Source organism: Symphodus melops (genome assembly GCF_947650265.1).
Source record: "Symphodus melops genome assembly, chromosome: 21".
NCBI classification, from domain to species: Eukaryota; Metazoa; Chordata; class Actinopteri; order Labriformes; family Labridae; genus Symphodus; species Symphodus melops.
Genome location: NC_136711.1, coordinates 14,209,693 through 14,233,474, shown reverse-complemented (window position 1 = coordinate 14,233,474; position 23,782 = coordinate 14,209,693). Strand labels below are relative to the sequence as shown.

The 23,782-nt window shown below is 38.1% G+C and overlaps 3 protein-coding genes across 4 annotated transcripts; 1 reads left to right on the top strand and 2 right to left on the bottom strand.

Moving 5' to 3' along the window:
* Positions 1-90: 90 nt before the first annotated feature.
* ndufb8 (NADH:ubiquinone oxidoreductase subunit B8) lies at positions 91-3,169 on the bottom strand. The gene is made up of 5 exons (XM_079334143.1): positions 3,021-3,169; positions 2,694-2,820; positions 2,411-2,510; positions 1,040-1,195; positions 91-243 (listed from the first exon to the last, which is right to left on the bottom strand). Exons 1-5 carry the CDS (start codon positions 3,151-3,153, stop codon positions 151-153), a joined length of 609 nt encoding a protein of 202 aa, XP_079190269.1. The 5' UTR covers positions 3,154-3,169; the 3' UTR covers positions 91-150.
* Positions 3,170-3,375: 206 nt separating this feature from the next.
* Positions 3,376-5,343, bottom strand: gpx9 (glutathione peroxidase 9). The gene is made up of 5 exons (XM_079372738.1): positions 5,152-5,343; positions 4,946-5,039; positions 3,994-4,124; positions 3,751-3,881; positions 3,376-3,679 (listed from the first exon to the last, which is right to left on the bottom strand). The coding sequence occupies exons 1-5, from the start codon at positions 5,281-5,283 to the stop codon at positions 3,622-3,624; spliced, it is 546 nt and encodes a 181-aa protein (XP_079228864.1). The 5' UTR covers positions 5,284-5,343; the 3' UTR covers positions 3,376-3,621.
* A 994-nt stretch (positions 5,344-6,337) lies between these two features.
* Positions 6,338-9,379, top strand: fbxl15 (F-box and leucine-rich repeat protein 15). Of its 2 annotated transcripts, none has more exons than XM_079333801.1 (5): positions 6,338-6,509; positions 6,803-6,962; positions 7,058-7,560; positions 7,670-7,897; positions 8,069-9,379. In XM_079333801.1, the coding sequence occupies exons 1-4, from the start codon at positions 6,484-6,486 to the stop codon at positions 7,857-7,859; spliced, it is 879 nt and encodes a 292-aa protein (XP_079189927.1). In that variant the 5' UTR covers positions 6,338-6,483; the 3' UTR covers positions 7,860-7,897; positions 8,069-9,379. The 2 variants fall into 2 exon arrangements, with proteins under 2 accessions (XP_079189927.1, XP_079189928.1); XM_079333802.1 differs by lacking the exon at positions 6,338-6,509 and adding an exon at positions 6,518-6,625.
* The last annotated feature ends 14,403 nt before the right edge of the window (positions 9,380-23,782 follow it).

Here is a 23,782-nt window from a genome sequence, read left to right as displayed (position 1 = left end):
TTTAATATGCTTTTTTTTTTTTTAATTCCACTCACCAAAACTGAAGGGTGAAATTATTTTCCAACATAAAGCAAGAGCCACACTACCATATTTAAGTGTTAACATCTTTATTCTGGACAGAAATATATATACACACAAGGAGAATCAGAATTAAATTTCATAATTCTTGACTTCTTCTTGTTGTTTTTCAGGATCTCCTCCATACTCCAGGTACAAGTTGTTGTAGGGATACTGTTTCGGTGCCTGGAGGAGAGAACAACACTTTGATTAAGGTGCATGTTATTTGAATAAAATAAAAAAAATATAAAAAAAAACATTTGATCAGCAGGCCACACAGCACCTTCAAAAAATGACATTTTACAATAAACAAGATTGCCTTAAATGAGCGTTAATGTTCCATTTTGTGGGCTGCGTATGATGCGATTATCTGATTTAAAGGATTCAGGTGAAAATAAGGGCTGCAGGGAAGAGCTATAAGATATGACATTGCTCTGGTATGTTCACATAAGCGAGTCAGGGGTGGATTTTTTTTTGTGTCTTTAGTTCTGTTACTTAAACGAAACCTGTGAAGATAAAAACTGTAAGGTTTTTTAAGGTTTCACAAGGATCAAACTGCTCTGTAAGTTTCATTAAATCACAAACACAATCTTGTTTTCAAATGTTCTTTTTCACACTGAATTAATTTCCTAGATCTCATTTTTTTTAGATACGTCCAGATAGCTTTGTAATCATCAAGTCTGAGCGCAGCTTTGCAATACTAAGTGCAATTTGTCGAATTAACAGCTAATTGTCACTCAAATATATTCACTGTATTGGGTATTCAGCCCAAACTTTTAATGCACCTCAGTGATGTTAAGGTGCATTATCCTAGCATGGGATATGTAACCACAGAAGTCTACGTAAGACCAAAAACAAATAACTAAATAAGCCAGAGTATCGAGCTAGTGTCACAAATGCTTATCCTTTATTAACTCTTTTCTCGTCTCCTGGAAATATTACATAGCACACAGAAATAATCCCAGCATGGGTCTGTACTTACAACAGGTTGGTAAGATTTAAATTGCTGCCCAACATAGAACATGAACAGCATGAAGGCGATGCTACCAAACAGCTGTTTGCACATCGAGGACCAGGGCAAAAGGCCGGGAGAAGTATCCACACGGTTCCTGATGTACATGTCAAAGTCCCAGTGCATCTAAAAATAGACAGAGAATCATCACTGTTAATTTGTCACAGGCAAACTCACAAAGTAATGACCACCTATGTTGAATGCAGAACCATGTCTTTTTATTATTATAATTGTACAGAAGCAGTTTGTCAGCACGGCTTTCCAAACTAATTGCATTTGGTTGCTCATCAGAACAGATTCGCTTTGAAAATATGATTCTGTTTAACTCTCTATACAATGAACCTTCTGTTTAACTATGAGAATGTATGCGTCTGTTTGTATACATACTGCAAACTCAAAAAGTCTAGACTCACTTTGGAAATGGCTAAATCATATTTTCTACGAAGCGCTCACAATGTCATCGACACTGATAGTCAAGAAAGTATTAGTTCTGAAGTCTGAAACAGTGATTTAATGTAAGAAAAAAAAAACATAAAAAATGTTTACAGGCCGGTAAACCATTGTTATTTTTACAACATATATTTTTATATTTTGTACAGTCAATAAACCTTTTTTTTTTAGTACTTTGTACATTACTATTTTATTGGACTCTGGTTACTTTACACAGTTTACAACAGTCTATATTTTATTATTTTGTACATTCAAATAACTACTTTTTATTGTTTACATCAAATTTTACTGTATGCATGTGTGTGTTACTAAATTAAGTGTTTATTGTTATTGCGTGGCCTCAAGTAACAGTCCTTACGTTTTACTGCATATCTGTACGAGCATGTGACAAATACAAATCTTGAATCACATCACCAGCGCAGGTTTAGCAGATGGCTGGTCCGTCATGAGCCCGGCTCTGTTTAAGATTTCTGCCTGTTAAAAGGGAAGTTGTTTTTTTCTTGCCACGCTATGACGGATTAAACTGGGCTCTTTTAATATAGCAATAAGTAATGTCTTATACCTACTTTTTGTAAACCTAACGATAAGCATGGCTCTTTTTAACTGCTCTTTTGTTAATGTTTACAGACAAACAGTAAGGTCTTTAACCTGCTTATATGCAAAGTTGAGATAACACCTGTTATAAATTGATGCTTTACAAATAAAGATTGAAACACGTCTGAATGACAAAAAAAGAGTGATATAATGTAAAATAAATAAAAAACAGGTCCATAAATAATGTTTACAGGCCGGTAAATAATTGTTATTTTTTTTAACATATCTGAATCACATTACAACATTTTCCTAATGTGAACACAACAGCAGGAAATCAAGACGACATCGGTCTCTTACCGGCTCTCCCCAGTTCCTCCTCAGGTCAGGGTGGTCCCACTGGTACCAGGGGTCTCTCTCATGCTGAGATCTATTTGGTAGTTGTGGATAATCACCAAAGCTACAAACACAAAGACGTGTTAATAATCAATACAACGAGTCCTTGATGATTCACGCTGTGGTGATAGATAGTAAACAATGAATGCGTTAAACCTGATCTACATCTTTAGAGAATGTATAACACATTTGAAGTGATTGACTTAATGAATGATATCCTCTGTAAATAGATACATAAAAAGCTCACCCCTCTCCGTTGTCAGGAAATGGATTATAGTCTTCAACCTTCATGTTGTACTTCTTTGCAGCAGCAGCTCTCTCCTCGGGGGTTTTGGGATACGGACCAAGTATAGTATCCTTTGAGGGACCAGAGGCTAAAATATCAAAAGGGGAAAAAAGTTCATAAACCAAGTCACACAAACCAAAACATTATGTCCTCGGCCGCTCAGGCTCGTTCATAGCAGCGTTAGCATGTCAAGGTTACGTCCATGCGAAACTTTAAACTTTAAATTCTGATGTTTATGTTACACAAAAATAAACGGACTCTTCAACCGAACAGTTTAACGCAGCTTACCTGCTCTAGCAATCGACAAAAGGCCTGCAATGCCAGAACCTTTCCCTTTAGAGAGGGCTGGGGCCCACCGTCGGAAGCCAACACCAGCCATGTTTACTAGATGCTGCGGTCTGACAGACGGAGAAATACGCATGCGCCAGACTAAAAGTATGGGTCGGCATAAGGACCAATGTTACACATTGCAACGAGATTAAAAAAATAAAAAGATAAATAATAATAATGATAATAATGATAATAATGATAATAATAATAATAATAATAATAATAATAATAATAATAAACCCATTTTGCTTTAACCTGTTCATAAAGTAGTAAAAACAGAAGCGACGACCAAATAACCACACATTATGGAAGATTTAGTTTATTTCTTTTTTATTGCTACTTATTGTTAAACATTTATTTGAGGCAGATATCATCACATTGTAAGATGGTTTGATGATCAAATGAAATCTCCTCCAGTGGCTGAAGAGAACTGGTTCTCAGGGTGAATGCATGAAAGCCTTGAGCCTCTGTTCCTCTTCCCATCGGATCCAGCTCAGGTGCATAAGGGCATTTACTGGGGGATCGTCACTCTGCCACCGGTTAAATGGGAGATAATCCATCAAAGAAGATCTGCAATGTCTCTCTCTACTATCTCAATAGGACAATGAAGTTCATATCTGCAATAAATGGAAAGCATTATAAAGATTGTGATTGTTGTCATACAGGAGATCTCTGAGCACAGACGTACCTTTTGAAGGGCATGCCATCTGCAGTGATTAAGAACTTCTCAAAATTCCATCGAATGTCATTGACTTTGATTGGAGACCAGAAAAATTTCTTTGTATCTCCGATCACGGGGTTCACAAATGTGAGGGATTCCTGTGGCAAATGGTAAATGAGCAAGACAAGAAAACAGGCGCAGCATAAATATACTAAATGGATAAAGTTTTATCCGTTACTCTTACAATTTTACACACACAGAACACACTACCTTTAGATATGTGAAAAGAGGCTCTTCGTTTAGTCCATTCACCTCAACTTTGCCAAAGACAGGAAACTTCGGCACAAATCCTCCTCCAGGTCTCACATACTTAAGGATATTGAGGGTTTCATGATTCACCTCTGAAAAATAAGTTGACTTAAATGTTTGAAACACAGTATAGCTATACCTAACACTAATTTGTGTACGTTATTTCAAACAACTGTTTAAAATAAAAGCACAAAGTACATTTGTTAAAAAATGATGTGGTAGAGGAAGTATTGAAAGTCCTAAAATAAGTTCAAAAGTAAACTGAATATAATTGTAAAAGTTACTCCAATTAAAGTATGTGTCCTGCAATAACAGTCTAGTTTGGAAAAAAAGAAAAAGTGGATGTGTAAAATGTAATAGTGTCAAAAAAAAATTGATTCCACTGGGATTTTTATTTACCGCTTTAATCCACTTGTTTTGATTCAACGCATACATACCATGTGTAGCTAAAGGGTCTACAAGTTAAATCTGACCATATGATTCTTTATCTCTCAACACAAATTTTCTTTTTTCACACTTCAGATGACACTTTTGCAATTTTCTGTGAAAAATGGGCCTTGATATACGTAACATATTTTGTGTGTGTTGTATGTCTTTTAAATGGACATTGAGTCTTCCCAATAAAGCAATAATAATTTACAAGAGGAAGTCAGTGTTTATAGGTGAAAACTTTTCTCCAATCTTCAATGTTGTTTTGGATCTTATAAGACTTACATTTTTAAATGCAAACCAAAATTAAAACAAGTTGATAAAAAGTACAATACATAGGAGTATAATGTATCATAACATGAACATGAACACCTCAGAATGGTTCTTCATAAAGTACTAGTGTATAATACACAGTTACTATCCTCTGATGTATACAGAGTACAGGAATATTTTATCATTGTGTTTAAAGCTGCAGTGTACCTACCAGGTGACTGAAGGCCGAATTGATTGCAAGAGAATCCCAAGACTGTGAAGTTGAGGTGGCCAAACATTTCCATCAGTGCATTCAGTCGGTGGTACTAAAGGAAACAGGACACAATTAACAGCTCTCAATAAAACCGCTGCACTAGTTATATGTTATGAGATAAATTGATCTGACAGTAATCAATCAGTGCTCTTGCAGATTATTACCTCCTCTATAGTTGACCCTCAGAAGGTGGCAACATTGATGATGAGCAGCACCTTCCCCTTGTAGTCACAGAGCGGAACCAGCCGTCCGTCCAGAGTCTCAGCAGAGAAATCATAGATTGATTTATTCTCCATGCTTGTACTCTGGCTTGTATATGGGATTGTAGTCAGTCAAGAGTGAGTATTCACTCGGCTATCCTGTTGGCTCATCCTATTCACTGAATCATAACTCATGGGTCAGCAGTTGTTCAGCATGAATGACTTCATTGTTCTCCTGGGCAGAGGTGAGCTGGCAGGATGGTCATTTTGTTCAACGTATCCCAGGGAAACAGGCTGCTTTTATGGGAACAGGTTGATGTCATTGGGAAATCAAAACTCGAAATAAACATACTGTTTAGGCTACAGAGCTGTAGCTGCATCCCATATCGGGAGAGAAGAGACAACACGTGAAACAGTTTGAGAAAGACTTCATAGTCTAAAATCAGTGTGTACAGGCCTACTTATACACATAACAATCTGTAAACATACTCTGTCCCCAAACAGGACTGAAATGCTTTTCTCCTAAATCGTTTTACTCATTTATTTTATTTAACACACACACTGCAACTTTCTAAAAAAAACAAACAACAACCTGTAAAAACAAAACAAAAAAACAACAACAAGTGCTGCTTCATGTATTATTACTCCAGTATAAGAGGGCTCTCTCTCTCTCTCTCTCTCTCTCTCTCTCTCTCTCTATATATATATATATATATATATATATATATAAAATGATGTACATTGCATTTAACGTGATTACAAACGTAAACCCGGAAACATGCCAGTGTTGCATTCACAACTACAAGTTCATTTATGTGTCCGTTACAATAATTAACATTTAGTCATTTTAAACGTGTCATCATGGGAAATATTGGATGACAAAAAATACCCTGACTATGTAAAAGTAGTACAAATAGTTATGTTAAAAAACATGGCAATAAATCACAAGAAGGCCACAGTGGCGCAGATGTTGGCATTTTGCTTACAAACTAAAACAAAGAGGGAAATTGAATGTATTTTTAACCGTTTGCCTTTTGCATTTTTAGCCATATTAACAAGTGTCTTTTATATATTCCGTGTTTGCCACACATTTATGTATAGATACATTTATATCTATAGTCTATGTTTTACAACGATAATAATCTAAATTATCCCGACTGCACCTGAAGGCAGCATTAGGTTTGGGTTACACCTCAAGAAATGCTTCGCAAGATGCTTCAGGAAAACACAATATGTTGGCATTTATGTGAAAAACAACGCCTCTTTCAAAACTGTTCGTAACAACCATTACTCACAATGGACGAAGAAGCTAAGATAGCAACGTAAGTACCCCTTAATAAAATGCAGTGTTGTGTTTTAAAATGCATTAGATAGGCAGGCTAGCTGCTCAGCTAGCATCCAAAGCTTGCCAGTAAAAACAACCTGAGATGCTTTGCAGGTTGCGCTTGCTCTTTATTTATTTATGTATGGTAGATGAAGTCGTTTAATGAAACATATCGTAGCTTAAAAACGTTGATGTAATGCTAATGTGACACAACTCACGTGATTGCTTCTCTTTTAGTCTTACATTCAGTATCAAAGTACAACTGTAAAAACAAGCTTTACATTCTTTCAGATGTGATCTGTTGGACTTGCCCTGGGAGGATGTACTTGTCCCACATATTTTGTGCTATTTGCCACTGCAACACCTCGTCAGCCTGCAGAGGGTGAGCAAGCAGTTTCACAGCCTCATCCAGGTGTATCTAGCAAACTGCAGGACTTTTGATCTGTCCCCGGTAAGTCCTGCACACTACCATTTTAAGCCTGTTGTGGTGTGCTGTCAGGTTTTGGGAAAATATATATATTTTTTGATTGGTTGTGTTATTCACAGATTGGACCATCCATTCCCAAGGAAGCCTTTTGCTCCATGTTAAAGGACAATAAAGTCCTCCACAGCCTGTCCCTGCAGAATTGTTCTGACTGGGTGACTGACAAGGAGCTGCTGCCGGTGATCGGCCAGAACCAGCATCTGCAGAGAGTGGACATGGGCGGATGTGCTTGGCTCACGCGGCACTCCCTGGTGGCTGTGTCCTTAAGCTGCATGCACCTGCAGCATCTGGGCCTGGCACACTGCGAGTGGGTGGACAGCCTGTCCCTGCGCAGTCTGGCTGACCACTGCGGGGGGCTCGAGTCGATCGACCTCACTGCGTGCCGCCAGCTCAAGGATGACGCCATCTGCTATCTGGCCAAGAAGTGTCTGAAGTTAAGGTCTCTATCGTTGGCGGTCAACGCAAACATCACTGACGAGTCAGTGGAGGAAGTGGCCAAAAACTGCAGGGTCCTAGAGCAGCTGGACCTGACGGGCTGCCTGCGGGTCAGGAACCAGTCCATCAGGTACATGACATCTTAGTTTCAAGTCTAATCCTGCTCACTTTGTGCCTTCGATGCTCAAACCTTCACTTGTGCACCTATCCATAAGACCATGTTCATGCTGTGCTCACAGGACTCTTGCAGAGTACTGCCCCAAGCTGCAGTCCCTGAAGGTGAACCACTGTCACAACGTGACCGAGTCAAGCCTAGATCCTCTGCGGAAGCGAAATGTTGTGATAGATGTTGAACCGCCTTTACAGAGGGCTCTGGTGCTTCTTCAGGATGTGCTTGGGTTTGCTCCTTTTATCAATCTCCAGATATAACTGGAGGTGCTGTCTATCTGTCCAACTAGAGCACACAGGTGAGTAAAATAAACTTGAGACTCTTGACATTCGTATCTCCAAAAGTGTGTGGCATATATATTTAACAACACTGAATTTGTTATTGGTCATTTTTCTACCCATAATGCCAGCCGCAATCCAGTCCATTAATAGTAATCAACCTTTTCCCACCTTTTGTTTTTCACATCCAGCCGCACCAGAAAGACGTGATATGTCTTGTCTCAAGATAATCCAAGAAGACCTGGATGCGGAGCACTCAAAGTTTGTGTGTCAAAAATATCAGCCCTGGCTTGAATGTGCTGACAGATGCATATTTAAGAACTGAAATCAAGTCTACTTTCAAAGTGACTAAAGAAAGCAATGAACTTTTAACAATCGCTGCCACATGTCCAAAAACTGGCACTGCTTCTTTTTGTTGTAAATCTGACGTGTTGTAATAATGTGTCTTTGAAAAAAGAGCAATGTGAAGTGGTGTTTGTTATCAAACAAAGTACATATTTCACTTTGTGTATAATTTCTTTATTAAAAAAAACACATTACATATATCTTATGTTTCATTTAGAAACATCAAAGTAATGTTTGAGTTTAATTAAACATTTCCTTTGCATAAATCTGATAGTTTTAAAGAGTTATTCTCACTTTTTCTGTCAAAATGAAGGTAAAGGAAGTCTTGTAAACAGTACTGACTGTGACTGAGATCTCACAGCTCCTCAGGATTATTCACAGAGCTCACAGTCATATCTCATTAAAAACTGTTGAGCAGCTCTTTTTCTGACAGTAGACGGTACATTAATTCCACCTGCGTGGTAAGATGCCTCCAGAGATCGTTGGGAAAATGTTTGTGTTTTGTGACGCAGGTGAAAGTACCCTTTAATCCATAATGAACATAAATACATTGCATGGAGAGCCCGATGTTTGGTTGAAAGAAATGAATTTATAATGACTGTTTCCTGTTAAACCCCTTAACTCTGTTTTTTTTATCAAATGTACCTGTGTTAAAATGCACTTATCAAGTTATATAGTGTAAATTATTTAAGAATTATTACATTTTAAAATAAAAAGATGGTTGTCACCTATCCTCTGTAAAAAAACAAAAGAGACATTTTATTTTGAATGTTTTATTATCATGCAGAAAGAGATATTAAACGTGTGTTACATTTATAGTGGAAACACAAATTTAAAGTGGACTACAGCAGAGTCCTGATGTACTGCAAATGTGAGATAGTAACATAACAGTACAGTAACAGGAAGAAGAAAAAATAACATTAAAACGAATACAACAAAACAGATCTGCTGTCACGTGATTACCGTACACTTAAAGTTGCAGCTTTTCCTCTCTTAAAACAATTCTCACGCCTTTATTTACTGAAAAGTGTTAATGCCCTATTGGGCAAGAGGCCTGTCAATCACAGGGCTGCGCACACGTTATAAAGACAGTTTTTTTTAAAGTTTACATGTATGTCCAAGATTTGTGTGACAATAAACTGATTTTCTGAACTTTGCATGAACTGTGAAGGTTGGTGTTTTTGCATGCTGTATTATTATTATTGTTTTTTTTAGTGGCCTTTTGCCTTTATTTGATACAGTGGATAAAGTAGAAACATGGGAGAGAGAAAGTGAGGGTTAGAAGACTCAGGAAAGGGACCACAGGCCGGACTATGCCAGACTTTCTTCTTTGAAGACTATACCCTCCGCGAGGTCATCCGCACCCCAAATTGTGTGCTGTATTTGAATACGATAGAAGAGCATGCTTATCATCGTGTGTACAACTATATTCTGTTGCACAACCTGCTCAGGTTACTTGAAGTGCAACTGGATGTGTCAGCTTTGTTTGGACTATGGTTGAAAATTACTGTTATAGGTAATGAGAAATTATTTTCCTTAAGTATAGACTTTTCTGGACTTATTTATTATGTAAAACTGTTTAATAAAATGTCTCTTTCCCGATCAGCTTTTAAAAGCAAAGAAATGAAATTCATGTGGCTCATATTTCAATTATTCCTAAACCGAAGAGAGTCTAAGAACTAAAAAAAGGTCATTCTCTTCAAGGAACTAAAAAAGGTTCCTGGAACTAAAAAAAAGAAAGAACTGAAAAAGTTTCAGGAACTTTGTTTTAGTCCCAGGAACCATTTATAAGTACCAGAAACCTTTTGTAAATACCAGGACATTTTTGTAAGTACCAGGAACTTTTTTTGTTCTCAGGAACCTCTCAAAAAATACTCTTCAAGAACTAATTCTAACTCCCTTAAACTAAAAAAAAAGTTTCTGGTACTTACAAAGGCTTCCTGGGTTCATGGGACAAAATAAAAGGACTAAAAAATGTCCTGATTCTTAAAAAGGTTTCTGGGACTAAACAACAGGGCTAAAGAAAGTTCATGATGCTCACAAAAGGTCCCTGTTACTTAGAAAAGGTTCCTGGGACTTAAAAAAAGGTTCCAGGGACTTAAGTTACTGGTCCTTAAAAAAGTTTCCTGATACTTAAAAAATGTTCCAGGAACTAAAAGAGGTTCATGGTCTTGTCTTCAAGGAACTATAAAGGTGCAGGGACTCTCTTAAAGGTAATTAAAAAGGGTACTGGTACTAATGCAAGTTCCTGTTACTTAAAAAAGGTTCCTGGTACCACAAAAAATCCCAGTACTTAAAATAGGTTCCTGGTACTTAAAAAAGGTTCCAGGAACTAAAAACAGAATTAAAAAAAGAGAAATGAATCTCTTCACTTTGTTATTTTAAAACTTAAATGGACACAAGGTGGCAGCAATGAGTCAAGATATTTATCTGTTTTGACTCTGGTTCTGGAGGTTTATTTTCCAATTGATGGCATTGTTTAGCCCATCTGCTGCATGCTGTCTACATGCTGAATGTGCATCAACAGAGAGTGGCGTTTGGAGGGCTTCAGGGATTGACCAGTGTCTTTCTATCAGCTCTGCTGATTATCATATCGCAGCTCTGAGACTCTGAGGAGACATTACAGTGTTATTACTTATAAAGTAAATCTGGAAATGAAGCTAAGGGATCACACTTAGTGGATGTAAACTTTTTCCAACGTGAGAAAAAAAGTTCTCACATTTCAGGACAGAATTAAAAACGGACAGGTTACTAATTTTTCTTGATAACCCAACAAAAAATGCAACATGAAATACTTTTCTTTCCTTCTCTTTAATAGATGTATTTAATAAAAAATATATATTATATGCCAATGTTTAAAGAAATATTAGAACATTATGAGCAAAAGCTCTAGAAATAGAGAAGTTTGCATTTCTGTCCTCAGAATAATAAATGAAGCAAAAGAGCTCCAGTTTTCAATATCAACCCAAATTGAGCACTTTTAGCATTTAACACAAGGATCAAATATGGTCTGGACAGCATATGACCTCTAAAATTCTCTAATGGTGCCAAAAGGCTGATGTCCTTTTGTTCTTAAATCATAATGCTTGTACAGGGATTTTTAGTTTGAAGTAGATGAAAATATTTACCAGACATTTTCTTCCATTTCAAGAAAGAGTCAAAGATGGTTTAGTTTTCACTTTACTCCACAAAAATAAATAAAAATTAACCTTCTCCTTTTTCCTTGCATCAAAATACACAGGCAAAGATTTACGTTGCTGCTAATATTAACCCAAATTCTTTTTTTCACACACTGGGGGCAAGAATATCAGATTTTCTTTTTAGCATTTTCCTCATTTGAACAATACAAGATGCGAAATAGAAATCTCATCTTTTGTCCTCAGGCACAGTGTTTTTAAATTCCCAGTAGTTTCTCAAATTTAGATTGAAGATGTTTATTTGTCACATGCTCATACAGATGTGCAGTGAAATGTAAGGACTATTCAGCAAGGACATGCAATACCAAATGCATCAAATTTAGCAGGAGTTTCCTTGTTGTTTTAGCTTAATGAAAGTGGATCCTGTATGTTATTCCTTGAGATTAGTCAATTTATTGAAAGATAGCCCCTTGAGATGAATCATCTCGTTTTCAAAGGGGAGAGGCAACATTATGTAAAAAAAAGATTAGAACTTTATGTCCTTAAACCAACAAACACTGATAAGAAACTTTAATTTACTGTAGGGATAGGATTGAAACTATGAACTATAATTCATGGATCCCTTCTTCAGACACTGCCCGCCTTGTTGCTTCTCAGTAGTGAGCGGGTTAAAAAAGATTTGAGACTACATTCATCATGTAGGACCTCAATTAGCATTGATCTGCAGGGGGAAAAAGAAACATCGCTGTGTTATTATATACCATGGAGCAATTTCTGTTCCAGTGATTGAGTGTATGGGGAGATTTCTGTAACATTGCCGGCCCAACATATTTTGTCTTCCTGTCAATAATCTAGCACTTGTCTAAATTATTGATCAATAGCAACTGATCATATTATACCAAGGCACAACAATGAAGGTGGTCCATTTCATTCAGTACGCCACGTTTAGCCCCTGGCAGTGTGTTATATACTGTACTTATTAAAAGTAGGAATTCATTTGAGTTGAATCTCTGGCTGCTTTCAAAGTCCTCTCTGACAGATGCGTAATTTACTGAGTCTCCTTCGTGGGTGTGTTGTAGCTGCTGGATCACCCACTCAGGATGCTGCCATCTCTCTTACTCTACCCTCTTTTTCTCACAGCAAACATTCGGATTTGTCAAAGGAGTGAAAGCACAAGTAAAGCATATAACTTAGAGGATCCGACTGACTTTTCAGGCAGACAACGGAACAGATTTTTTTTCTCACGCTATTTGTGCCTTCATTGAGAGATAGAATAGTTGATATAGTCAGAAATCAGGGAGAGAGAGAGACTGGGGAATGACACTAGCCATAGGTCGGATTCAAACCCCCTTGTCAGAGGACTATAGACTCCATACAGTACATACTGTAGGGGGCGCCGCACTAACCATTGCGCTTCTTGAAATGAATGATTAACAGAATATGGATATATGATTTTAATTTTTCACATGAAATCTCAATAGATATGATCGTAAAGATACTGCAAAAGGTAATACTTCCATCTGAAGCATGTGTGAATGTAACTGATGCTACTCAAGAAAACAATCAGAAAATGGTTTAGGCGACTTCACATCTTTGTAAAAGAGAGAGAGAGAGAGAGAGAGAGAGAGAGAGAGAGAGAGAGAGAGAGAGAGAGAGAGAGAGAGAGAGAGAATTTGTGTAGCTGTTCATATCAGCCCAAAACTGTGTCAGAGATTTTGTTCATTTTCATATTTTTAATTAACAGGCTTTTTCCTCCCGTCTTCCATCAGTGAATGAGTCTTTCTGTCATTTATAATATGTAGTTTATCTCCTCCAACCATTCACATACAACCTTATTGGATTCTGTGACTTAGGGATCCATCTTTTGGCCACCAGAGAAGCAGAACTAATGACAACATTAAAAGTGGCTTTGTGAGCGCGGCCGTCAAAATGTCGATCAACCAAGCAAGAAATAATGTAGGAGTTTAAAAATCAGCATGAATAAACATGTATGTTTGGAATCTGAACAGTCAGCGGGCTCAGTTTGAGAGGATTTCAGAAGTGTTGATGAACTCGGCATCTCTTCAGGTTGTTTCCTTATTGAAACGATATTTGAAGTTTCTCAGACTCATGACTGTCAGAACCATTAGCATGGTTAACTGCTGCGCTCTTAACCCCAGACTGGGCAGGAAGCACATGGTTCGCTAGCTACACTTTTGTAGTTATCACTAACATTATGTATGTCCTCACAAAGACATATTTGTTATTTATTTTGCAGGAACAGAGCATCATGGATGGTGTGATTAACCAATTGTTCTTGTTTGGTTAGAATATGTTTTCTTTGGGGAAGTCATAGCCTAACGCTCATGTTGCAAGGCTAGCATCCTCTTCTCAGCCACCGAAGATTTGAATCCGACCTCAACCCTTTGCATGATGTCTTACCTACCCTCCTCTTTCCAATATTTCATGAAAACATGAACACACATACCAGTATATTTATGATAGGCCCATAATGGCTCTATAATATCCGCATTGTGATAATATCAGTCAACAATATTATTATATTGTATTGAAAACAACATACTAAACCTCACCTGGGAATTGATTTAACATTAAGATAAGTATTCTGACCAGATAAAAGGAGGTTCACACACTGGACTAACTTTTACATAATTATTTTTATTTTGGCTGTCCAGAGGGAGAGAGCAAGAAAACTAAGAAAGCCAGAATTTTTTTTGGCTTTCCACTTGGCTGAAGCCAGTCAACAACCAGTGGTAGGTAGGTGGGTGTAACCAACAAGTAAGCCATTACTGACCACCAGGGGAAGCCAAAGCTCTGAAACAGAACAACAGTAAAACTCAAATGGCCAAGGACGTCACAAAAGTTCACAGTTATTAAGCTATCTTTTAGCTGTTTTTCCTTTGTTATAAGTTTTTGTTAATCGGCTATATTTTTAGAGTGAATTGACCAATCCACATCGTAAATGTTATGTATTATTTATCATTGATTTGCTGAGCTTACCACTATTTTGCCATGTACCCTCTTGTGACTGTAGACGTATCCTACTAGGGTAAAGGCTTTCAGAGTTAACCTTCTTGTTTGTTGAATATTAGAGGTAGAGCAGTTTGAAATGTGTACTTCCTTATCACTTTAACCCCCCCAGAAATGATATGATTATCCTCATTATGTTTCATTGTCTCTTCCTCTCTTTTTTTTTTTAAAAGCAGGTGCAGTCGTTCACTTCTCCTAGCCTTAAGCCTGCTATTATATAAAGAGGTGACCTTGGCAGGAGTTCAGCCCAATCCTAAACACCCAGAGGCCAAGCTTTTGCAGCCACACTCAATTTGTCTGCAATATAAACACACTGATTTACCTAATAGAGAATATGTATACAATAAGCATGACGAGGATCTGTCCTGGCAGGGGCATTTTGCCCTGCGACTAATCTGGGCGGCTAAATCGTAAGTAACTGTGCTGAACTTGTGTCCTCCAGCCAGCCGAGATCAGAGTTCAGCGTTGCCATAATCACTGTTCACATCTTGTTATGCTTAGTGGACACTGAAAGATGCTGGAGGCTGTCTCATCAGTTACTTTGTATTGAAGATTAAGATTGGATTTGAGACAAAGAGAAACAACTCCCGATACTCTCGGCAGCCATTAGAGGCTTAAATTGTGCTCCTATTTTTCAAATCATGAAACTTTACTATCTTTGGATGACGATTTTGAGGGAATGCAGAGAGAATCCTCGGCTGGAGTGAAATAATAACTAATAATAACAAACTATGTGGATTATTTGTCTCTCTCTTTTGCATTGCTTCCCTAGAAACTCTGACGTAAAGGAAGCGATCATTTGACAAATGGAGAACAAACAGCAAAATATGTGTTTAGTGCGTGTCCCGGCTTGCAGATTAATGACATTAACGAAGTTTCCATTAGCACAGCGATTGGGGGAGACAGAGGCGTCCATGCGTAAATCCACATGACTGAATCACTGATAAAAGAAAATGAAACACATCTCTATGGGCCAACAGGGGCCAGGAAACGCCACTCCAAATTAGCCTGCGGCCCAATTTGTTGTTACTTCATTAACCGAGAAGCATCTGTAGAGCAGGGGAGGAGAGTTGTGACCCATCTTTTCTGAACAAATATTTTCTGGATTCCAGTTATAATCATCAGAAACATGTCAAGAGTGTTAGCAAGGAGGTGGGTTTCACTGTTTAGATCAGGTATTCACATTTGGACAGAATTCCTTCTTCATTTCGTGTCAAGAACTAGATTTTTTTATTTGCATTATATGCATGCTGATATTTTCTCTCTCTGATCCATTGTTTCATGCCTTAGTTATGAAATGACCACATGTTTTTATATCTGTGTCCTTTCTACAGTTTCCACCCTATTTTCCCGCGGAGTGTAGAAAGTGAGGTTATGAAATGTTGAGCAATGTGTTCCTCTAAAAAGGCAGACGTAAATAAACACATTACTGAAGAGGTACAGCATAACTCAGTATGTTTAAGCCGTGATTGAAATGAGCAAAAAAGAAAAAGACACTGTTAAAAATGCAGGCAAAGGGGGCTGCATTAACTGGCAGTTGTGTCGAGGGCCCTATGTACAAAGGCTATAGTCCCCGTGGCAGTGGCTATGGTTCAGTCGGACCCCTACCCTTTGCTGCATGTCATCCCCTACACTCTCCCCCCAATGTTTCCTGTTTCTTTTCAACTATCCTATCCAATAGAGCTCCATAACAGGGCGCACCAGGCTCATGAAGACGTGAGGCAGCAGGTCGACTTGAATGTCCTTACTGAAGAAGATATTTTCTGGAACATGGGTCAGGTTATTATTACTATTATTATTATTATTATTATTATTATTATTATTATTATTATTATTATTTTAATCAAAAACAGTTCCATGTGTTCAAGTTGTTCACACTATTTCAACGAAAAAAAAAGCTTGTCTTGATTTTGTTATAAAAGATTATATAGTATGGAAAAGGAAACCCTCTAAATCTGGAGGGTTACTTCAGACAAGCAGTAAACAAGTCTAACCAGAGGCTAAGTAGCAACACACAGCCACAAGGTGGATGATCTTTAGTATGTAAGGAACCAAAATACTTCTAAAAACGTTTTTATTAAATAATTTAATCATATTTGAGGCAAAAAACCCCAACACATTTCCAAATCTAGGTTGAGGGCTGTAAAGTTTGAACATATCAGTCCGTTGTGGATGAGCGGAGGTTCAGGTGAAGCTGATAGTGTTTTTGCCCTTATCTGCTGATGGAGTTGCTGTCCTGGATGACTCGTTTCTTATCTTTCATGGCTCACTGATATCCACAGGGGACCAGCAACGTTTGGCACCCTGAAATCCTTTTTTTCCTGCCTGCACCGGATGGGGACTCAGGCTGTGTGGATCACGGGGGCTTCAGACATGGATGCCATATGGCCTCTTTCTATTCTCAGAGGAGGTCGGACCTTTGGGAGGCTTGGCTTCTAAGCGCACACTCGAGGTTTGACAATATGTGCCGTGACAAAGGCATTTTCTGCTGTCTGTGTTGCCGTTTGTCGTTACAGTCACACACTGAGATTCATTTGCATGTTTCTGGAAGGAAGAGGCAAAGTTATCTATGCCTGTCCCAAAACATCAAAAGTAGCTCTTCTTATGTTTAACTACTATCACTGTATGTTTTCAATGATTCTTTTGCTACAATCAGTCATAACAAAACTATACAGAGACAAAGAGTAAAATACTTTTTTGTTTTTCAACTGAAAGGAGCCTAATCTGAATCCAGTCCTGGTGGGATTTTTTACAGTGAGGGATTTCCAATTGATAACATAAATAAAAGGGAGTTACATAAAACTCACCAACATAGGTAGAAAGGAAAGGAATGTGAAAGGACATCATTAATTAATAATGTCCAAACAACAACAAAAACGTTGATCATACTGACAAGTAAAAGTGCCAAAATATCAGGAAACATCATCAGACAGAAGGACAGAAGCCATACATCCACCAATGACTTAATTCAAACAGAAGGACTATAGTTTTTTAATTTTTAAACTGTACACTTAGAATTACTTTTTTGCCATTTCCTCATGAATGACCACGGAAAGTTACTGACGTTTTGAATTATATACGTAAATCAGGTCACATCTTTTGGATTTAAACTCATTGAATAAATTAAACATTATTTATATAGCACAAATTCAATTGCAGTTGAAAAAAAAGATTTAGACATAAATGCACACCAATTTGAATTTAATAAAATAACAATACTATAGAAATGTTATTGATTGACAGGTCATGAAAAAAACAAGACAATGGTGCACTACTGTATCTGGCCAGCGGAGGACATACTTTCCTCAGAGTGGGGAGAGACAGTTTATAGCTTCCTGTAGGGTCACCTAACACTTAAATCCAGCAGCTACATTAGAGTTACTTTTATTCTTATCGCACAAGCATCGTAAGAATCAGAACCTTACATTTAAAAAACAAGATGTACAAAGATTAGAAAATGTGCAAATGGAGACATGTTTGTAGAAGATTGAATATGATGTAAAATAAAGGTGCTGTGTGGAAAATACAATAAGAAAAGATTAGTAATAAGAAAGAGAAAAACACTAAAAAAACAAACAAACATAAAGGCAAAACAGCATTGTATGACAGAATACCATAGCAATATTTCCATTTGAAACTTTAAAGGGAAGAGTGTGGATTAGAACAATTATTAAGTATAAGATAGATAGATAGATAGATAGATAGATAGATAGATAGATAGATAGATAGATAGATAGATAGATAGATAGATAGATAGATAGATAGATAGATAGATAGATAGATAGATAGATAGATAGATAGATAGATAGATAGATAGATAGTTACTTTATTGATCCAATTAGCACACTTTCTCATATTTTCAAACTTTGCTGTTAATAAATAAATAATTGGGACCAAGTCTGGGACTCAGAAAAGCAGAGCCCACCCTTTTCCAAACTTTTCCCACGCAGGTGTAATGCTGATCGACCTTAACCCTCTGCAGCTGAATACATTTATGACGCAGAGTCTGAGACCTCCCTCGAACTCTCTTTATGAAGCAGATTGAGGACAATTTTCCTGCTGAAAGGTGGTCTACCTGGACGGCCAGGGCGGCCTGCCAGCTGCATGTCATTTCTATCAAATGTGGCCGGGGTCTGTCAATTAAGAAAACACAGGGCAATCTGTGGCTGCTGAAAGAGATCCCCCCGGCTCGCTCCCAGGCTGAGAGACGGCCTTTTGTTCCCAGGCATGTCTCACATACTTTCAGAGCCCAGATAAGCTCAGGCTTCATGAAACCCTGCTTTATATTTGCCCACTGTAATGTCTCTGTGGGGTCAGGGAATATGGGGAAGCACTGTCAGAGAAAAGGTAATATCCCCCCTCCCACACACACATTATGGGGTCAGGAACAGAAGCCACAGGTTAGGTGGTCCTGAGGCAAGGCCGGGGGGACTTTTCCCCTCCTCCTGTGTGCCCACCCTTGATTCTTTTTCTGCTCCTTTCATACCAAAATGCAAAACAAGAAGGCAGCCTCTCCTGGAATCGGATAAACTTTACATACTCCTGGATCTGCAGAAGTAGGGGGAGGGGGATTTGTTTTAAAATCAGAAGGACCACCCACAGACAGGTAACAGGTACATCAAGGTGGGTTGAAATTTAAGAAGTGAGGAGAAGGGGGAGGTTTGAGCTGACAGGTAGGGGCAACTGGGACCTCTCTATGGCAACGTGGTTTATGAAGAATTATGTCTTTTGAAAGAGAAAAGGTAAAGGTGAATAACAGGTTTACTTACGTTGCTCTTTATCAAGTTTATGGATGTATAGCATGTTTAAATGTAATTTGATTGATACTTAGTAGACAGGAGTATCTGTTATTTGTTCTGTTCGAGCTGTCGTCTTTTTTCAACACTAAAACAGAAAGTTTTAGTGTTTTACTATTTGATGATATATGAGAAGTACATTAAACGCTTGAGTATGTTGACGTGATATCCAATGTTGTATTTACACATCCACAAAACTCCTCAAAATCCCCCACAAATGGTTAAGCTGCATGTGTGAACACAAATGGACAATACACAGACTTTTTCATGCCAGCCGCCTGGCAAAAAAATTCCTCCTGAGCTCGATGTGTGTAAAACGCAGCGGACAGGTGAGCAGGACTGGGTGACAACGTTTACATCCAGCAACCTGTGAACAACCAGTGTGATCTTTGTTCAAAAAACAAAGCTGCTTTATACTCTTTTCTTCTCACTCATGTTTTTTCCTCATTCACCTGTGGACACATCCAATTACACATAGCATTGGTATAAAGGCAAATAACTATCATTACAGCATCAGTCTCTGTTACACCCACCCATCTTGGATATGTTATAAACCTTACGAACACAGAATTCTTTTTACATGTCTTGCCTTCAGAGACCCCCTCCCTCACATCCGACAGAGGAAACATCACACTGTGAGGGACAAATCAGAATGACAAGTTTGGAAAGTTTGGAAAGGCTGTCCTGAAAATGTGTAGAAATCTTCAGAAGCAGCCATAGAGTAGATTTACACTGGGACTGCTTTTTGAGTTTCCAAACAAGCCCATTTTTCTCAAAATGAACATGTTCAAAAGTTATTATATATGAAGGATTTGATGATTTCCTCAAAATGATTAAAAATGAAGTATGTTGTGGTTTTTGACCTTAACTCTTCAATAAGACGCATTTCAAGGCATGCTCTTTGACATTTTGGAAGTTTTGATTGATGTCTCATATTGATGTCGTTCAAATAATAAATCAAGGATTTTAAGAATATCTCACGGCATGCTAATCAACCTTGAACTCAAGAACTAAGTTGAACTGGCTTATTCAACATCTCGTGGATGAATGCAACTGGAGCAAAGCCTTGCCACCAAAACATCAGATTGTGAACTTCCTAATGCTCTTGTGGCCGAACGTGAGAAAATCTCTGCAACCGAGTTCCTTAATCATGTGGAAAGCTTTCCCAGAAGAATGGAGTCTCTTATTCCACACGTTTAATGCTCAGAGTTTGGAAATTATGTTCTACAATCTCAAACAGGTTTAATGTTGAACTACATGCATACTTTTTGGATTTTTTCTTATGTCAAATAAAGCCAAATTAATGCCAGTTGACGCTCAATAATAATACTCAAATATTTGCATTTTCTCTTGAATTTCCCTGTTACAGTCATTTCTTTTGTCATTGTCAGCAACTAGACCACGCAGGAGTACAGTATTTAACGTCCAGTGTGGGTGGGGTTCCATTTGATAGCTTTAAAAAGCATGCTGAGTGCTCTTGAAAATTACTTTATTGGCAACTTTCCTCAGACGCACAGTTTCCCAGCAAGCCACCAAGGCTTTGTCAAGACAGCGCTGGTTTTAAGCTTGCAGCTTTTCAAGCCTCCCATTATGCCTGACTCAGTCGGGCAGAAAGCAAAAGAGCCTTTTCTGCAGTCATGTGGGCATACTGGCATTATACACAGTTCAGTATTAGATATTTGTGAGTCATATAAACAGAAGGGAGGGCACTGAGGCTTCTTGAAGGGAAAAAAAAACTTTATAATTGGGGAGTTATATAAGTGTCTAAATCCTACTCTAGGGATTTAATTTTTGCACCATTGTGTGTTTTGTAAAGCAGGAAGACCTCACAGCAGAGGTGACAAATCCCCGACACAGAAATCACTGCTGCACAGTTAAAAGACTGTAAATGAGTCTTCAGGTGAGACGTAGTTAACTGCCTCCTACTGTGACTCTTTATTTAAGAATTTGCATGAACATTGCAGTCAATTACAAATGCTCCATAGATTTATTCTTTATAGCGATAAACAGAAATTGAGATGTTGTAAATAAAAAAAGGCTCTTTAAAAAAAAAAAAAAAGACGAAAATGATTAAAAGGTATAAGCTAGTATTAATGTAAAAATATAACAAAATAAATGGAAAGAGATCTTTAATGGAGTATGTTAGCCAGTTTGATCTTCAATAGCAGTACTCCAAAATGTATTTATTGTTCCTCTATTCCAAAAGTCGTCCTACTTTCTGAGTTTCTTTTAACACATTCAGGTCTATTTAGCCTCATGCACCCTTGTGTAGATTTGTTATGGTTCTCTTCTTCCTGCTACAGTCTCTCTCCCAATTATAAACTGTACAGATTTCCCCACGGTCAGTCCCTGTCCTCTCTTCACATCCATGCAGTGTGCATGTGTGTGGTTCCCTGCTGGCCCAGATGCCGAGATGTGTACAGTGTGTAAATTTGGGGCTTGTCGGGTCACTCAGGCATGACCTGGACTATGTCGGGTCTTGTCTTCTAAGCGCCTCCAGCAGTCTTCCCCCTCCTCAGGTCTGAGCACCAGCCACACAAGCACGGATGTAGGCCATATACTGCAGCATGTAATATAAGGTATTATTGTATAACACAATCTAGAAATCTTGACAATTATTCTGTTTTATGAGGCATAAATGAATCGTACCTGGACAGTCAGAATAAACTAAAAGTGGCAGAAAGCATCATCTCTTTCATACCACCAGGTGTTATGCAGTGATGTGTCTGCAATATCTGTGAATTAGCATGTTTCAAAAGAGATAAGCTATACATTTATGTAACAACATGATCTCAACCTGTCTTATTAGATGTTTCAAACTTTCTAAGTAGAAAAAAAAACTGAACTGAAGCAGCCTCATTTAATTCAGCTAGCTTGATTATAACTTTTCATTTCTTAAACATTTAACTTCACAACTTGGTAGGAGTTGGAAATAGGCTTGGGAGGTTTGAAAGCTACATGTAATGATAGACCAATCTACAAAAACAGTTATAACAGTTATAATAAACACAGGGAAAGTTATAATAGTTACAAATACTATCTTCTGTATTTACTAGGTTTGGAGATGCCTTATAGAACTCCTAGCTCCAACAAACACAACCACACGGCTGCACTTAAGGGAGAGCAAAGGCCCATTGTGGAACAGGCGTACCAGTACAACATTTACATGGTGCCTCTGAAATCAGATTATGTATGGGTTCAATTGACTTAATGGATTTGAAGAGACTAGATCCTATTAATGAATAGGCTGCCCTGCGGCTCTGCCCCAACCAATCGCAAGGTAATCTGGCATGCAAATTAAATCCTGCCTCAATATGCCTGCCTGTTTAATGCGATCCATTACACAGTTTCACTTATTTATATATACTATTATAAAAGAATAGGCTTATAAACAAACTGAGGGAGGGGTTAGGTCTATAAATGGGGCTTTGCTGGCTTTTTTTTTCTCATGTGCAGTGGCCCCGGGGCAGAAGGAGGGAGGGGTGAGATCCAATGCAGTCACTGGCAGTGGGCTGCCTGGATTACACTCAAAGCTGTGAATGACTTTTTAACTTTTAAATCCTTTTATACTGCCCATCACTTGCTGTGCTACATTTTTCAGAATTTTAAGTTTTTCATAGCATGACGTAGATTATTTTAAGTGCCGTCATCTATGATGGCGGACGAGGCCAAGCTCGCTGCAACTGTATGAAAGACTTGCGTAGAGAGAAATGTGCGTCAAACAGAAAATCAGAAATGATCTAAATCCAACCTCAATTTGCTTTTGTGTTTGCCGTGGATTTGCTCTTAATCATTTATTCCTGCATTTTGAAGTCTTTGAAGTAGTTTCCATGTCTCCTATAGTGTCTTATCTGCTTTCAGCCCCCATTACATAGTTCTGTAATGCAAAGAAATATCTTCAAGATGAAATTTGATCTGTTCTGATTTGATTGTGTTTGAAGAATATAAACCCACATGCCCCTTTTTCTCTCAAAAATCGCCCTACTATCAGTCCACCATGCTGTAGAGAGAGAGAGAGAGAGAGAGAGAGAGAGAGAGAGAGAGAGAGAGAAATGATTTGTAGGCTGCAGCGTCTATTCAAAAGTCATAATCTGGCACATGATCACACTAAAGACTGAGCAGGACGTCTGCAGAGGAGCTCCGGCGCTTCCAGCCTCTTCGGTTCTGCCAGGCACTCTTCATGCCTGGTTACCTCAGAGCCTGCTTTGTTAGCGTCGGAGGGAATGGGGGTCAGCAAGAGGCCAGATTTCACCTGACCCGTTCTGAAATATTGCAACACAAGTTTGCTTATGTCTCCAGCTCTGTGAGGAAGGAGGAAGTGGGTTGTGGGGACAGATTATCCCATTCTTATTTGGGGTTTTTCCACTTTTGGGGTTAATTTTGCTTTGCAAGCATATTTTTTGTCGACCCACTGTTAAACATGTTGCCTGTAGGATCAAAGTCTGATTCAATCTGGTTCAACCACATTTCAAGCATACTTCAGCACAACCGCCTCATTTGAGCAAGATTGAATACGACATGAATTGAATATTTTGTGTTTATCTGACATGGCTTTCCTGACAAATATAAATAAATAAAGCCTTCCCAATGCAGGTAT